The 17,779-nt window shown below is 38.4% G+C and overlaps 1 protein-coding gene and 1 non-coding gene across 4 annotated transcripts in view; one reads left to right on the forward strand and one right to left on the reverse strand.

Annotated features, from left to right (window-relative positions):
- Positions 1-2,122: 2,122 nt before the first annotated feature.
- Positions 2,123-2,419, forward strand: LOC147873736 (signal recognition particle RNA). Its single transcript, XR_015535409.1, has one exon.
- Positions 2,420-4,283: 1,864 nt separating this feature from the next.
- LOC110830763 (uncharacterized) overlaps positions 4,284-17,779 on the reverse strand; it is a 19,422-nt gene continuing 5,926 nt past the window's right edge. Inside the window, exons 1-4 of one of the 3 annotated variants that reach the window (XM_022066036.2) lie at positions 11,577-11,745; positions 7,501-7,876; positions 5,661-5,793; positions 4,284-5,277 (exon numbers count right to left, since the gene is read on the reverse strand). In XM_022066036.2, the coding sequence (XP_021921728.2) occupies positions 4,878-5,277; positions 5,661-5,793; positions 7,501-7,876 (909 nt within the window). In that variant the 5' untranslated portion in view covers positions 11,577-11,745 and the 3' untranslated portion in view covers positions 4,284-4,877. Of the gene's footprint in view, positions 5,278-5,660; positions 5,794-7,500; positions 7,877-9,533; positions 9,708-11,576; positions 11,746-17,779 lie in introns of those variants that run through there. The other 2 variants (XM_087349617.1, XM_087349618.1) reach the window with 2 other exon arrangements.

Here is a 17,779-nt window from a genome sequence, read left to right on the forward strand (position 1 = left end):
GACAATTTTGTTTCAACATAACTCATTCATTTCCCGCAATATCAAAATTACAACACTGCCCCTTAATAGAAGAAACACGATAATCTACCCAACATCCTTTAACATCCTTCTAGAAGCGTGACATGATGTTACTCTTGCTAAAGGCCAGAATGAGATTTGCAACATAAACTGAATCTGCGATGGTACACCTTCCTTGATATGCGACAAAGATGCAATCAAGCAACAACAGGAAACCTGTCTGCCTTGCTCTCTGATTATTACTTCTTTGTTTGTTAACAAAACATTACTGGTCTGCATATTCTGTTCACACAAACAAATGCATCTTCTCTTTTCAATATCATTAGCAGCAGCTCTATAGCCCGACGCGGGCCTCGGCTTCCCAAAGAACTTTCTTCCAAGCATACCTGTTTTTGGCTACTGTCCACCGATTCTTAACTCCTGTTTTCTTTACATCTTCTAGCACCTCGTCCATCCATCTTAGATTGGGTCATCCAACATTCCTTTTTCCTTCAGGTTTACAGTCCATAATTCTTTTAAGACTTTCATCAGCGTTCATCCTTTGGACATGTTTTAATTGTTGCAATGATATCAGGTGATCTGTAGAGCTGGTACAATTCTATATTATATGTTCATCATCGCCACTCTCCTTCCTCTTTTACTGGGCCATATATTTCCTATTTTTTTTTTCAAATGCACACAGTCAGGATATATCGGATTGTGTTACTACCCACGTCTCACTTCCATGCGTCAGGATTGGTTTTGCCAGTGTTGTATATAGTCTAATTTTTGTTTCACTTGTGACGAGTCATGATTTAAAATTGTTTCAATAAATCATAATAACATCTGTTAGCATTCTGTATATATATAGCAAATTGTTCATGTTGTGACAGTGCCAAAACTTCTTTTTTAATTTTCTGAATGTCCACTTAATTGTGATCGTCCTTTCTCTCAAGGATTATACAGTGACACATCTTGGAAGAACAGCAGTATTCTCACAGGTATGAAAACCTCAGACTTTGTAGTTTTCAATTACAAGTCAAACTGATTCACAATTATGGGATGGTTTACAAGTTACATTTACTGTGATGCTGCTGTTTTGCCAGATTTTTGAACTTTGGAAAAGATCAGTTAACTGATTGGGTTGTTTGATGGGAGGGTGGGGACAAATTAGTAAAGGTACAGAGGTTTGAAGAGAACTGTATGTTGAAGGTCAAATCAAAGTTTGTCAGCAGACTACTCAAAATTGGGTCATCTAAAAAAAATTTGCATGACATAAAATGCAGTGTAGGTTTATAATTTATTTGGAATATTTTTCAATATGGTTAATATTTAATGAGGTGGAAGCCTGTAAGGCTCATCAGATTTAAAGTAATATTTATACCCACATTTTTCAGAATATGAAATTTGGTGGCATACCTCTCCACTGGTCATGCTCAAAAGAAGCAATAGAAACTCTTATAAGTATGGGATATGATATGAATTCACAAAATTGTGATGGACGTACAGCACTTCACGTCATGTTACTGAGGAATCATTTGGAGTGTCATGATTTTGTATAAATGAAATATTGTGGCCATATTTTGCAACAGTTGTAGATAAAATGTAAGGATATGCATATGCTGACCAGGAAATGTTAACCGAACAGATAACCCATCATCACCTCTGATATAATTTAGGACTTGCTTTAATTATTGGTCACAATAATGACCTGGTGTTTTGCATTTGTAGGGAAATCTGTTAGCAGTTGGCACTTGCTTGGAACAGTGATATTCTGTCATCAGGAAGTCATGATGGAATTATCTTACATTGTGATGTGAGAACTCCTAGTCTTGTGACAGAAAGAAGGTTTATTGGCCATCAACATGAGGTTAGTAGGAAATCATTTAAGTGTTATTATTTTTGTTATTATTGCAAAAGAGTGTCATTGTGTTTTTGGTTTGTGACACCATGTGGACTTACATTGAATTCGTCAAATCAATTCGAGCTCTGGCCACTTCTACAATGCGTGTAGGCGTACCGAACTGTGAATATTGGGAAGCAGCAGCCAGCGCCATCTCTTAGGCACCGTCACAAACTTCGCGCGTGAACATCATAACATATAGATTTAAATCGTTGTTTTGTCGCTGGGAGTGGTGGCGTACTCCTGTAATCCAGCTACTTGGAGGCTAGGTGTTGAGGATGATTTGAGGTCGGGAGTTCTGGTGCACTGTGTCCCACGTTGACTAGGCGTCCGCACTAAGCTGGGCATCAATATGGGCACTCTGGGGGAGCTTGGGGTGGCCAGGTTGGCTAAGGAGGGGCGGACCGGGCCAGAGGGGAAACTCAGCAGCCAGAAGTCCCCGTGTGGAGCAGTAGTGGGATCGCGCCTGGGAGTGGGAGCTGTGTAGTAGCCCGACCAATAAAGTCAGACCACATCTTTTTTCGCTTATTTATCTTTTTTTTCCCCCAAGATGCAAAGTTGTGTTACATAATGCAACACAACTCTTATTTAACCTCATATTCTACGATTCGATCAGACCACACGTGATGAGAGGAATATCAGTTTTTTTCTAAAAAAACAAAAACACAACCAAAATTTTTGTATATGCTCTTCGCACTAGAATTCAACTCCATGCAGTAGATTCCTTCTTTAGAAGCTAGTAGCTGAGAGCTAGTCAAGACATATTTAGAATGAGAAGGACGCATTTCTCACTTCACCCACGCTCTCTGCATGCCCCGTCCACCTCATCTTCCTTATTTTATCGCCCTAATATTGAAACTAACTCCGGCTTCCTGTCACTTCATCCCTCTTAGAACAAAATATTCAAGTTTACCAGAGTTCCGCAACCTTTTCTCATCTGCGGCATCCTAATTTGTCAAAGGCACATGACGGCACAGCATAAAATTTCTCGTCATGATGATAGGGTATGAAAGTACATGTCCTGAATATACATCAACATATGAATCCTTGCCTGTAAAAGTGCAGTCATGAAAAAACATCACATGCTGAATTAAAGTATTTATGATGAACCAGTGTGTGTGTGGTGTATTACGAACTCCAGTTTCCAAGGATACGATATAGCCTTTTGTCTGTCTATAACGTGTGAACATACTCGTAGCACACAGGTTGCGCAACCCTGAAGAAGACACACAATCGGGACGCAAGGGGATCTCCAGTCTTGCCGGACCTCCCTACAGCCCCACCACGAATGGCCACATTGTAGACGTCACTACACGCACACACACATCGATCATTTGTATACGACACGAAGTACTGTTGGAGGCATATTCCAAAGCTGTGAACGTAAACACACACGTAATTATGTTTTGAGACACTAATTATATTCTATTTACGTCATTTCTTTCTTTTTTTCATCTAGTTTTTGTCGACCTCCAATTGTGCAGCCCTAGTAGACCGCCTATTGTGCCAAATAGTTAACCGGGAGCGATTAAGATATCTATTCAACACTTTACCTGATTTTAAGCAAAGGAAACAGCAACTTGACAAAAATCTGCTATTTGATTCTTCAGTTAATGACAGAAAATAGTTTATGGCAAGTACTTCCCATCTCTTACTATAAAAGTAAAGATTACAATGCACAACGCTGTAAGTGTATTTACTTTTCATGGGTATGAAATTTGGTGTTCAATTTTATTCTTGCTGCTTTGTGACGTAACTTGAATCAAGCTGTTAGGCTTTAACCGGATATGACGAGTAAAAATTCAGTATTAATAACTGGAAACTGGTACAGTACAAGGGGTCCGCAGTGGCCGTTATCTGAATCAAAATAGACCCTACGCCTATTTTTGACTAAAGAATTTTTGTTTCAGGCTTAATTTAATGCAAATCTGTCATTTATATTGACATGGACAGAAAGAATGACTGGCGAAAAACTTCCCTAAATCTTTCGCAAAATTACTTTCATAATCCAGTGTTACTTACTTACTTTGACGACCCGTTCTTCAAGTGCCTAAGCACTGCGGGTCCCAACTTTTCGTTGCCTTGGTCTATAGACATTCGGTAGGACTCCTTGGACGGGGGATCGGCCCGTCGCAAGGCCTCTACCTGTACACAGGACACGCGGACAAACATCCATGGCTTGAGTGGGTTTCAAACCCACGGTCCCAGTGACCGCGCTGCCAATGAGACGGCAATCCATTGTTAATCACAAAGTAAACTTCTGCTAAATTAATGATCTATAAATGGACCACCTTCACATGACTGTCATCTATGAAATCTAATATTAGGCCTATTAATATAATTTACGTTGTCCATATCAAACATGAATAAAAACTACAGCAGCAGTTTTTAAATGATTGCAGGTTTATTAAAACTTTTTTTTTACACTTTAGGCAAATTTCATGTTTATTCTAACTATTCATCTGGGTTATTCAAATAAAGTAACAGAGTAAATCTACTACTTTTGGATAAAACATTTCTGCAATCTATCTAATGTTTAACGACGTAGTCTAAACTATGTGCATGCCGTCAATTATATTGTTGGTCTTTGAACGTACATTATCACCATATATTTAACATCGCAGGTTTTCAAAGGACTTGCTTAAATGCAAAAAATATTTCAATTAAGTTTGAAAGAACGTTCCTGAGTCATCTTTATTGATAAAAGGAGCCCGAAACATCTCTCTACTACAACGTGATTCAAAGATAATTACACAGGCATTAAAGATGTAACTACTATACCAATATGACGTTACATTAACGTCGATTGGAGAGGCTTAGGCCTTTAATGTCCTGTTAGGTAAACAGCTACCAGAATTATGCCAATGGACACTTACAATACCAAGCAAACTGTGATCACGTTATCTTTGGTACAAGATTAAATTTGAAAATACATCTGTGAATTATTCTAACGTACGACAAAAATCTGCAATGTTAATTAATATTGCAGCTGGTACTCTGGTGTCATGCAAGGAGAATATATTGCTTCCGAAGAGTCTGCATGCCAGTACATTGCTGGTAGTTCTTCCTTGAACCCTGAAGCTGTCAGGTCTTCCTGTTGATTATCAACTACCGTCAAGCCGTACTGTGGATGCGGAGATGTCGTGGGCATGATGCTGTAATCACTGGATCCTGGGTACACGACACTGCCCTGCAGCTGGTACGTTGAGGGCAGAGACTCGATGTGATTAGGGTAGTAATACGGGTCCCGAGTCATATCTGGCCATGTGATTACACTGTGCTGTTGGGCGGAGAATCGGGTACTGCATGTATCTACAGTCAGGTCGGGACCTATCTCCAGCAGGGTCTGTAAATGACGGATGTACCGGATAGCCAGTCTGCAGATAAACAAAATTGAATTCCACAATGGAGCGGTGGTCTTGCTTAGTGCAGTTTTATGATTTATCGTAGGCGTAAACATACTTAGATGAAATTAGAAATACTTTAAATGTAACGAATTAACGGATGGTTTAAAATTGAGATTTGCCCCCTGCAATAAGACAGTGACACCTCTGGATTAGATGTCATTAAAATAAAACTGAAAGTCTTGATGATGCATAACATTTATTTCAAATAGATTATAATTAATCACAGTTCTAGTTACCCTCTAACACAAACATTGTAATCGTTATGTTGCCATGTAAAATAAATTATGAATTGCTCATGTAAACTTGTGCTGTTCTTGCAATCACCTACTTTTCTGGATTTAATATTTCCTCACCTAAGGGACTCGATCTTTGACAGTTTCTTCCCCGGAGGCTTGCATAATGGCAATTTCTCTCTCAGTTGGTCGAATGCTCGATTCATGTCTCGCATTCTCGTTCGCTCGCGATCGCACGCAGATTTCTTGTAGTCTGCGGATACGAACACACGTCTAAACATGATTATGATATTTTATTTTATAACGAGAGTCCTGAAAATTATTAATCAAATCTTGTTGCAATAAAATGCCATAAAACTATAATGCTTATTAGCTAGGACTGGAATGCAATAAATGCGTAACATACAAAACTTTGGAATCTCGTGGAATACAATCACTGGAAAAACCTAGGGCATGTGAGAACAATATTAAAATGATCAAAAGTATTTGTGGCATATTTACTATTCCTGCTTAGTATTTCCTATAGGTACATAAAATTAGCAGTATGTGATAAACGGTCCAAGGATCAAAACAAGCGAAAAAAAATAAATAGGCCTATTGTGCACCCGCAATTAATTTTACTTATTCAAAATGCACACAGAATGTCTAACTAACGCATTACGCCGCGACACGTAAATCTGGTTAACTCCCAGGTTATATAAACTCAACTTTAAGCTCTACAGATTTTCCAGTATGAGTCGATTATGTCGCCCCTGATTCATATTAAGCACTATGTAATGAAGACGTAGACCAAGAGGATATAGGAGGTGTAACTCCACTCTTCTTTGACCTCGTCACTAGACAGAGGCGACTGGTTAGCTTCACTCCCTCGCCCCTTTACCCCCATGGAGAGGCACCCGCTATCTATAGAATAGGAAGCTAAGTGGATGGGCCAGCAACCAGTCTTGATACGAAGACATAAACACGAGTTTATCATTATGACCTCTGAAACGTTGGTTAACATCGACCAGACTACACAGCGCAACAACCCAGAAGACAGAAATCTTCATCGCCCTGATGACGGAGGCAGTATGACCTCTGAAACGTTGGTTAACATCGACCAGACTACACGACGCAACAACCCAGAAGACAGGAATCTTCATACTCACCGCTGTGAAAACCTCAAATCTTACACGAGTTTATAATAACTTGAGTTAAGGATTTGGAAGGAGCCAGCCACCCTTATTGTAGATCTACCTATTAATCCTCATTCGCCGAAAGAAACACTGACATACAAGAAGAAAAACACGCAGGTAACCGAAAAACCGGCCGATAGTTTAATCGTAGTCGGTTACCTTCCAGAACGTTTCTCTACACCAACTTGTTGGTTACTTCAAGTAAAGAACGCCTAAATTGCTTATCATTATCATGGTTAATCAAGTTCTTCGCCAAAACGTAAATCACGTTAAAGCCGGGGACGAAATATTCATGTTAACCTTGTTGGTCTTCTACCAGACGCTACAAACCAGAAGACAGTCATCTTCGTACTCGCCGTTGTGAAAACCTCAAATCCTGCCTGTTAATCGAGCAAACACTTTGAAAAACGAAAAATAATGTCTTGCTTTCGTGATACTTCACACACTTGAATACAGCAAAACCGATAAGATGAAATGTATTGTTTGTCAGGTAGTTGAGGCTTCAACTCGTCGAATGTTTGCGCAGGAAGAGACGCCCTACACTAGACTTGAGGGAAGGAGGGACTGCATAACATTCCAAGCTTTCGCGTTAGCCAGTCTTGGGATGTTAACAGTTGCATGTGTGCTGACTTTTGATATTAACTGCGTTGCATTTGTTGCACTTGTGTGACATGTTGTGACTTGTGCATCACGGATTTCCCCCCTCCCCCTTAGGGATTTGGCCATCACTTTTGAAAAATATCCCATTTTGCCACCGGTTAAAACCAATTTGAGAAGAACACAACCTCGTTCAAGTTGAGTAGAAGCCATTCTCCACGCGGTATTGGGTAACGTCTGAATGGTGACCAGATGGCTCTCCAGAGATGCGTTGCGTTCCGTCGTCACCGCTCTCACTTCTTGCGGAACTATGATTCGTTCGGCTCCGTCGTTTCGGCCTCTGACTGCTTGCAGAGGCTGAAACTCATAACCATTGCTTGCGTCGCTGCAGGACGCAGAGAACTCGATGGCCGCTTGGAGACGGGTAGAAGCCTCTCGACGCATTACAAAGACGCTGCTGTCAGCGGAAGGTGGGGACTCGTTGCTGGCATCTCCTACGGCGTCTGCCGCGATTTCTTGGAGACTTGACTGGTGATCATCACCCGACAATCCTATCACGTCCATCTGAAGACAGGCGTTTGCAAACGATATCACACTGTCGAACACCTAACTAAACAAACCTGTTCTGCACATCTGGAAGTAAAAGCGCGGTTTGAGAATGACATCAAAATGGTGCTTTAAAGCAGACATGATATTTCTTTTTGGTTTTCCAAAATACTTCCAGGCGAATGCAAATAAACTAGCTGATAGACAAAATAGGTGAGGGCTATTCCTTACACGTAGGCAACCGTGCTTGTTAGGCGCTAATCACGCGGCTTAGGGGTTTTCAATTCGTGGGCGACATGCGGTCAGCCTATGTATTTTCGCGGCAAGCGTGTCATAAATATACATTAACATCCTGCATGATGACAACTGGTAACCGCCTGAATTAAATATTTAATCTGGAACGAATACTTAATAAAAATAACAAATCGCCTAATACAAATCAACCACGATTGGTGCATTGCCTCCTACAAGAAAGGTTCAGTGGTATGTTGGTAGGGAAATTGTATCGAATCAGTAGTCATTAAACCTGATGACGACGAATTGTCACAGCCCAGATACTACAAACGATATCTCAACCTCCTGACAATGGCATGAATTCCTTGTAGGCCTAACAACGAGAGGTGACGCGTGACATAACACAGGCTACACCACATCTTCTGTACTTTATTGCCTCTGAACACGCCTGAAAATAGCACGAGCATATCTGGGCAGAGATCACATAAATATTTATGACCTTTATTTAATTTAAATGTGAATTAAAACATACTGGTATTTTTTTATAAAATTGTAGACTAATTCGGGCAGAAGTGTAGTATTTTATGAACTAATTGCGTTTATAACGACCTATTTTTGAGAAATAATATATTGATAGTTATTTACTCTAAAAATATATTTCTATACGTTTCTGTAATTGAATGAAACCAATATTTTTTAATAATTCAGCACTGAAGCTACATCAATCTTTATTGATAGAATGACCAATCCTGTCAGTCGCTCCTGTGTCATTGTTGTTCGGAGGTAGATCTTTATCGTCATCGGTTACACACTGAGAAGTATGTTGCCAACAATGCTCAGGACCATTAAGATAAAGAGTGGTAATGTGAACACACAGTATGTGATCAATCTACCGTCAACAATGGCATTTTATGGAAGACATTTACAAATTGTGGTTTACTCTCCACACGTTTTTATTGAAAACTTTCTCAATTCCTTCTCCATTGCTGTCGGTCTCAGATAGAAGTACGTACACATGGCAAACTATGGCAACAATATAACGAGAAAATGCAATTTCGTTACTTGACAGTAAAGGTGTCAGAGACGCGAGACCCTGGGCTGTCGCCCATCCCCTTCGTCTCCATTGCTGTGAAGTCTCCTTCTTTTACTTTACGTATTTATAAATACCGAGCAGATTCCAGTAAAGACAGCATCCTGGATTTGAATGCGGAAGCACCCGGTTTTAATCTGGTCGAATCACCGACTACGATGACTAAAATTTTCGTAGTTTTCCTTGTTTCTTCAGGTGAATTCGATATAGTCACATCCGCTTCGTGCTTATTTTTCATTCTCATTTGACTCAATATGCATTGGAAAAAGAATTATTAGCTAAGTACATTAAAATAAACAAAGCTTGAAGAATTTCTTGAGTAGTCTATATTTAAACACAGTATTATCTTACCAGATACTGACGGCTAAACAATTCATCAAGCAAAACTGCAAGTTCTTCCTTGGTGATTGATAATAAGCCTATATTAGACATGTGGCTTAACTATAAAATAATGCGAAGTATACGATGAATTATAATGCTTAGACAATAGAACTGAACCTCACAAACCTAAATCCTGTACTGGACTGACTTGTGCACGACAATAGTATGAAACACAAAAGGGATTACCAACATTCGAAGAATTAACCTACATAACTTGGGTTGTACGTTTGAGTAGTATTACAACGGAATTTTTCAACACTGAGATACTCAGTTTCTGACTATACATTATTGTTATGAAAAGGACAAGATTTTATTACCAACACAGTTCCTACTTTAGTGCTATATTTGAGATCGCATTTTAGTTATGTTAGTCATACAGTTCGCTAGAAGGCCCATTGAAGGAATCCAAAGTTCAAAACCAAACAACCAAATATACAACGTTTTATGTTTTAAACAAGATAGGCTTAACCTAAATTAGATCACGACCACTTCTCACAAATATTAATAAATAAATAGGAAAGTCGGTTGTGAGAATGCTAGACGAAACTGATTCATGATCGTATTATATAGTGAGCTGTGGTATTAATGGCGACGAACTAATCAAATATTCTGCATGAAGGTAATTTAAATGTGTTTATTTATCTAGATGCAGGGTACGTGGTGAGATTTTAGATTCTTTCGGCGGCGACTATGACTGTCTTCTGGGATGTTGCCCAGTTTAATCGAAACAGGTCGACAATTCTGATTTGCTTACCGCCTTCACCTTCAGGAAGATCATGGCAGAAGGCAGACATTTTTGACCTAAACCTCCTTGTCATATGTTTAAAACGAAATGTAGGCTAAATATTAAATAATAATCTTGAATTCTTCCAAAATATAACAAAATTAAAACTTCATTATAGGTACAAATGTTAATATGTGACACGAAAACGGTGACTTTAATTTCTGTTACTTCGATCAATAAAAAGAAAGCTGCTGATTATTGGTGAAAATTAGGAGAACTGAGAATTTTCGAACATCATGGGTGCAAAGTAGACCTACCTCCTTGTGGTGCACCCTGGGCAACGTCTCTGACGGCAAAATGGTCTACAAACTTGGCAAAAAACGGTCAAAGATGAAATTTTATTTACCTGCCATTTGACACAAATAAATAAACAAAATCTTACTAGAATGATAAACTGTCATAATTGTGAGCTCAGTTTTGAAATTACAAAGACTCATTAGATACGGAGGCATATATTTTGTATGAAAGAGGGGCACCAAAACAGTTAATTACTTTACCAATATATAAGTACATACAAAATTTCTGAGCCTTTTTTATCCACAATTTTGACAACGAGAATATGAATAATTTTATTGAACTCACAGTATATTTTGTGTAGCGTGTACTGTTTAATATTTTGTTATAACTTCTAAAATGTCTCATGACTTATTAATTAAAAACAACGCGAAGCTAAACTGGTTGGGCGACTTCACCATTACGTTATTAAAGTACTGTTGGGGCATAGTACTGTTATACCCCATGCTTCAGATATCTCTAACATTAATATTAAGTTAATTATATATAAAATTAATACCTCTTAATTTTAGGAAGGCAGCCAAACACCTAGTCAAAAGACGCACTATATCATCCCACGAGCGCTCACACATTTCTATATTCTACTACTATCTTAATTTTCGTTCAAAATAACAAACTATAAGCTTACATTTATTTTTTATGAATCACATACTGTGAAATGAGTCTACATCAACGATGACGATGATCAGTAAAACAAAATTTTTCGTTTCGTTGTTACAAATTTATAAAAAAAACCCGAATTCTCCAGTTTTGAAATCGTTGCAACATGAAAATAAATTAAATTAACTTTATGACAATTAAACAGGCATCTATTATCTGCAACGTAACACATGCCTCTAATCAGTATTATAATGCAACTGAAAATTTGCACACGAAGACTTTCATTTACTGTTTTAAATCTGAAATTTATGGCAATCATTAATGTTAAAGCTTACCTGTAGTGACGGTCTATTGTTAGAACTTATTCCGTGAAATGCGAAACGAAGTTTCGTAGAACATCATCATCGTATGTTGGCCTAATTAATTGTTTCGATGCTTCATTAGATGGTGACGAGATGGAAACTGATGTGTAGCAGACCTCGCGGTGGATTACAGAAAAGTCTAGGACGTGGCGGGAGGCATGGGGAGGGTAGTATTAGTCCCAGGACACACACAGCACACAGCCACCTGACCTACGTTTTATTTTCCACACAGTCTGTTCCTGAATATTTCTCTCAAACATAACTCAAAGACCCGGATAGGTGCTGAGTCCTAAATAGTTATCGATATATTAATTTAATTAAATGGAATATCTACGTATAATACATTTGGGAGGATAATGTTGAAATAGATCTTAAATTAGGTTGTCATGGAATGGTCTTGATGTTGAGGAACAGAAACTGACCTCATGGGAATCAAACCCCGGTTGTTCGGACCACCTGTTCATTTATTAAAGGCAGAAAATACAATAACTTGTTTGAAGATGTGTGAAACTTCAAATACGTGGCGCAGACATATCTAAAATTTAAATTTGTTTCTTGAAACATTAACTAAAAAATATTTTTCACTCAGATTCACAAACCAACAATGCTGTTGACATAAATGGTACAGTCCATTATTAATTGAAACTTAATTCTCCGTAGCAGGAAGGACGTTTGAAGAGAATGCTGGAGCGAGTATTTAGTCCTACGACAAATAAACTGGGGGAAAAGAAAAAAAGTGTATAATTACTGGTGATTGAAAGACCAAGATACGAGGTGCGATCGGAAAGTTTTAAGACTGTGTCAATAGAGGGCGAACCGGATGTAGTACGAGCTTCTGCCGCTAGGAGGTGCGGCCTACATTCATAGTGAATCAATGTGCCAGCCGGCATCATCGAATTAGCATTTCTTTCTTAGTTACGGGCGTTTTGGTAGTGCATTACACCGACCCTCCTGCGATTTCGGAATGGCGTGTGCATCAAATTTTGCCAAAGACTCGCTAAAAGGGCTACGGAAACCTATTAAATGCTAAAACAAACATTTGGGGAGTCCGCAATGGGTCGTGCACAAACTTTTGTGTGGCATTCACGTTTTAAAAATGGCCGAACCTCTGTCGATGATGACGAGCGTTCTGGACGACCATCTTACGAAGATTCGGCAGACCATTCACGAAGATCGACGTCGTACCATCAACGACTTGTGCGACATTGTTGGGATAGGCTATAGGACCTGCCAGCTGATTCTAAAGGAAGAACTCCACATGCGACGCATCGCAGCCAAGTTTGTGCCAAGGCTCCTGTCTGAGGACCAGAAGCAGAATCGACTTCTCGTTTGTCAGGAGCTCAAAGATCTTGCCGGATCGCCGGATTTAGCTCCGTGTGACTTCTTCCTCTTCCCAAAGATGAATATTCAGCTAAAGGGAAGGAGATTTGAGACGATAGAAGAGATTCTGGCAGAATCGCAGATGGTGCTTGACAGGCTGACAAAGAAAGATTTCCAGGGATGCTTCCAGGCTTGGCAGCGGCGCTGGGATCGTTGTGTTCACTCCCAGGGGAACTACTTCGAGGGTGATGGATGAATTTGATACCTGAGATAAGTGTACGGGTTTTTATAGGCGCAGTCTGGAGACTTTCCGATCGCACCTCGTACACTAGGAAATTTTACATAATGATAAAATACGAAATAAATAGCCTACATTTCGTTAGGGTTAATTAATAGAAACGTAAACTTGGAAGACAATGAAATATAGGCTATAAAATGACAAGAATAACTGAAATTATGTTAGGTTTAACTGGTTTGAACTGCCTCGCGTTTCATTCCAACAGAAAATCCTGGAAGTGATGCCACGGGCATTGGAATTTCAGTTGAACTAGCCTACATCAGGAAGTTATAGATCCATCCATTGTACTACTACATATTAGAACGTTCGCAAGCAGCGATACAAGAAATTGAGTGCATTTCCTTACATCCGTAACACCTTAAAAAAATACTTCCAGATGTAAGCTGCGAGTCTTTTAAAAACAGAAGTACCTTCATTAATAAAATCTTCTGGGGATAGCAGTTAGTCGCCGTGAAAGCTTTAGATTGAAATTTAATTTTGAGAGTTATTGTAGCAATATGATACCGAATAAAAACAGAAGTACATCTACAGCCTATATTGAAGCAAACAAGCTTCAATATCAACACGTAAAAGCTCAGTAATAATTAAATGTAGTACCACAACCAATTTTAATAATCAACAAATTATCATTCTGACCATATTACATAGCCTAGTTATGGGTTTCGTGTGATTCTCAAAGTAAATAGCGATTATTTCTTTAAACAGGATTGACAGCTGGATTTTGTGATGGTGAAGTGCTGTGGTTTCTTTGTATTCCTGGCTGAATTTATAAATAAATATAGACAATAGATTTTTCGTTTTAATCTATATGTCTATACTTCTTTTGCATCTACGGCAGAAAAAAGAAAATCCATCACATTATCTTTTCCGTACTTTTCAAGGACTCTGCTGCATGGTGTTGGTTACAATTTCTTGGCATGAGTTCTTAGAAAATTGGAGTGGGGTAGTGGGCTCTAAGAAAAAGGCATTGTTCTCGTAAGTGTAAGTATCCAATATCAGCATTACATACATCCTGCAAATTACTGTTAACTCGACTAACGGGTATCAAATTTGTCTCATTAACTGTAGCTCGCTATCGAGTAGGATTTCGTGCAGGATAAATTGCTACTGCGCAAATTCGTTTGCAAAAACAATACGGAAGTTCATTTATAAACACTTAGTATCCCACTGCATGTTTTGAATATTCAATAATGATATATCAACTATGGGGACTATAAGTAGTGCCGAATGATGATTTGTTTGATTATTTGAAGATGGCTGTCTTCTGGGTTGTTGCGCCGTGTAGTCTGGTAGAAGTTTACTGATCGCCCTGATGATCGAGGCAGCAAGGTCGGTGCATCAACCCAGAAGACAGCCATCTTCAGACTCACCGCAGTGAAAACCTCAAATCCTACTGCTTGATTATTTATTTGTAGTTTATTTAACGTTGTTGGCCCAGGACAGGGTCCGGTGGAGGGCTTTGGTTAGTTCGGCGATGAACCTTCGGGTTTGGTAAGCCATCTAGTTAGATTATTTAAAGAAGTTGTCAGGCGATTAATGAGTAACGAATTGGGAAGGATGTGGAATGAAGTTGTAGTGTCATTCTTTAAAGTACGGGCAGGTCTATTAACCCATAAATTGCCTGGAAGGACTAAGGAAAGACACGTAAACCCCAGTCAGGGTAGCAGGTCTCCGGCGAGAGATTTGAGTAAGATATGTCCCGAATAATGTACGAAGTAAGAATGCCAACCACTCGGTCGTGAAGTTAGATCGAATAAGGAGGTACAGTGGGTATGTATTTGAAGGTACGTGGTAGTCCAATACGTTTGAGCATTCGCCGGGACAGAAATAAATATCATAAAAAAATCTCAGTGGGTACAGCAGCTAACACGGCATAGATTCGAACCAAATTCCTTCCGAATTATCGCTCCAACAGTGAGCTGGGTTTGGTGCGTGTCACTATTTGAAATGAGACTAATAACCACGTCTTTAAACATCTAATCAACACCAGAAGACATAACATTCACATTACGATGTGTATGAGTGGATTTCTGGACATTGTCCATCGTCCATTGTACAGTTTTCTGAGCAGAGCGAAATGTTCTGGAACCAGACTTTGGTAAAAATATGGTTTGTACCAGAGCCAATTCAGATGGAACCACTAGGAATACCTAATGACTATACATGTCTGTTTTTAAGATACTGAAAATGGAAATTCTTATTAACTTCATATCTTAAATCACCAGAATAAAACGCAACAGTAAACAGTGCAGGCAACATTAGAATCTCCTATCGACACTTGCCGAACCCCGCGCTAGGTTGTAGAGCTACGTAGAATTATTTTCGACTTAAGGAAAAAGCTGTAATTGACGTTAGAGCTGCACCCATCCTTGGCACTCCGTGTTCGATAAGGTACCACGTCACGTGTCGGTATTACGAATCGTTTGAAGAGAATGACAGAATGATTATGAATCATGTTTTGTCAGTGACTATGATGAATTTTAAACTATTTCTTCAGATTTCCCCTAAGAGATTTGGGAACGTTCCTTCTGAATGCGAATACGAAGGTAAATAACATATTTATTACCTGGCTTGATCCACGCTGCTTATTTACACGTGTCCGAAGATTTGGCGAGCGTTACACTTGTCAGGAAAACAATTCGAAAAAGTATTCTATAAGTAAAATGAAACTTGAGGTAAAGATTGTGTTTGAAATAAGTGCTGAGAAGAACAGTGATCTAAAGAGAAAACAGAGACTTTTATTTATTTATCGGTTATTTAACTTCCTATAAATATCCTAGATTATATATAGCGTTGAATGATGAGATTATTAATGAACAATAAAATTAAAAGACCGTAGAAGGATGCATTCGTGGCCTAATTTAAGGTACTATCCCAGCATTTGCAATCAGAGAGTTAAAAAACCCACAAGAAATTAATGAGAACAGCCCGTCTCTGGGCAGATAATTTCAACCAGGAATCTCCTGAATACGAAGTAGGACCATTTTATTTTTGAATAGAGGAATAGAGAAAATTTCATAATCATAAATTTTATAATTTGCCATCTTCACGTGTCCCTAGTGTCGCCAGTAGTATGAAATGTAAGTGTAGAATGCAGATACGGTACTCGTCCAGCACGTCAAGTAAAGTTGCAAATATCAAGTTTTATTGAAATTCAGGGAGTACTTTTATACGTTTCATTAATTTCTTATATTTCATGCAAAGATCTTATGGACAAATGGCGTTACAATCATAATTAATTTAATGTAAATCGGCTAATTTGTACAAAAAAGACAATAATAAACAATCAACATACGACGCATTAGGCAAACCGTGATCCACACATTCTAAACGAAATAAAGTTAAGACAAATATTAATTGGAAAATTGCTTAGCTACTGACCCTGTGACACATAAGCCGATGACACAATGTTGCTGTTTATTGTGATCATTTGCAAAACGGTGCAATGTGATTCATGTTATGCATTTCGTTAGCTTCGGAAGCATAATATCATTTTTTACTCCGGGAGGACAACCACGGCCCCAAAATTTTGGCCATTGACTATAACTGATCTGTGCTGCCAACATGGAAATTAAGCATGTGATCGACATTCTACAGAAAAAATTGGCTAATTAATGTAATACCCCTACCATCAGTTCCATTACTATAACGTTTTAAAATATTCTATGTTTAAATAGGACAGTGAAATCTGAATAAGTGGATAAAAGCGTGAAGCTTTACGTACAGAAAAATAAACCTTAATTTTTCTGAAGATGTTAATGAGATCAGACACGTCGTGTTTTCTAAATTTGAGTTTATCAGCTCACGAGCGGAACACTCTATTACATATTTGATGTTTCTTAATGGGCACCATCGACACATAGGTAGGCAAAATATTGGTAACAGTGCCTAATACCTCCCCTGACCCCTGTTTCATAAAAATGTCCCTCAACAAAGGAAAATACTTTTGGCAAGAAAGTTTCAGTATGTTCTTAGTTAGCCTACCTCATATGTCTACTTAAATATTTTCAAAATAAACTACTTTTTACTTATTTATACACATACAAAATGGAATGTAATCTTGATTTGGGGCAGATAACGAATAAAAAGGTTTAAATTATGTTTTAAGTGACATTAATCGTGAAGTAAGCAACACACTTGGGAAGCTCGTAATCCATCCCAATATCAGTCAGTACTCATCCCAACTGATAAGGATATTTATTGTTCATTAAAATGTATACGTGATCGGATATATCCTATTTAAGGGGTACAAAATTTGTGCATTTTATAAGTCGTTTTATTTTATAACAAATCAGCCATAAAAAGTAATGCGTATTAAAATTACAGTTCATACAATCCACTGAAAAATACACCATTAAAACCGGTCAAATTTTAGGCTTGCACGATATCACCCCAGGGAATGAAAAACTACAAGTTACTACACGGTATATGCTAGGTTACTTCACTGAAACCGATCTAAAAACATTTTAAACGTGATTATATCTGTACAGGTGTCAACATTTAGTTTTTCCTCTGGTACATATTAAAACACAAATTTCCTCAAGTCCTAAGGTCCCAG

The sequence above is a fragment of the Zootermopsis nevadensis genome, unplaced genomic scaffold, assembly GCF_977971745.1.
Source record: "Zootermopsis nevadensis isolate Lab colony 2312 unplaced genomic scaffold, Znev_1.0 Znev_ptg000016l, whole genome shotgun sequence".
Classification (NCBI taxonomy): domain Eukaryota; kingdom Metazoa; phylum Arthropoda; class Insecta; order Blattodea; family Termopsidae; genus Zootermopsis; species Zootermopsis nevadensis.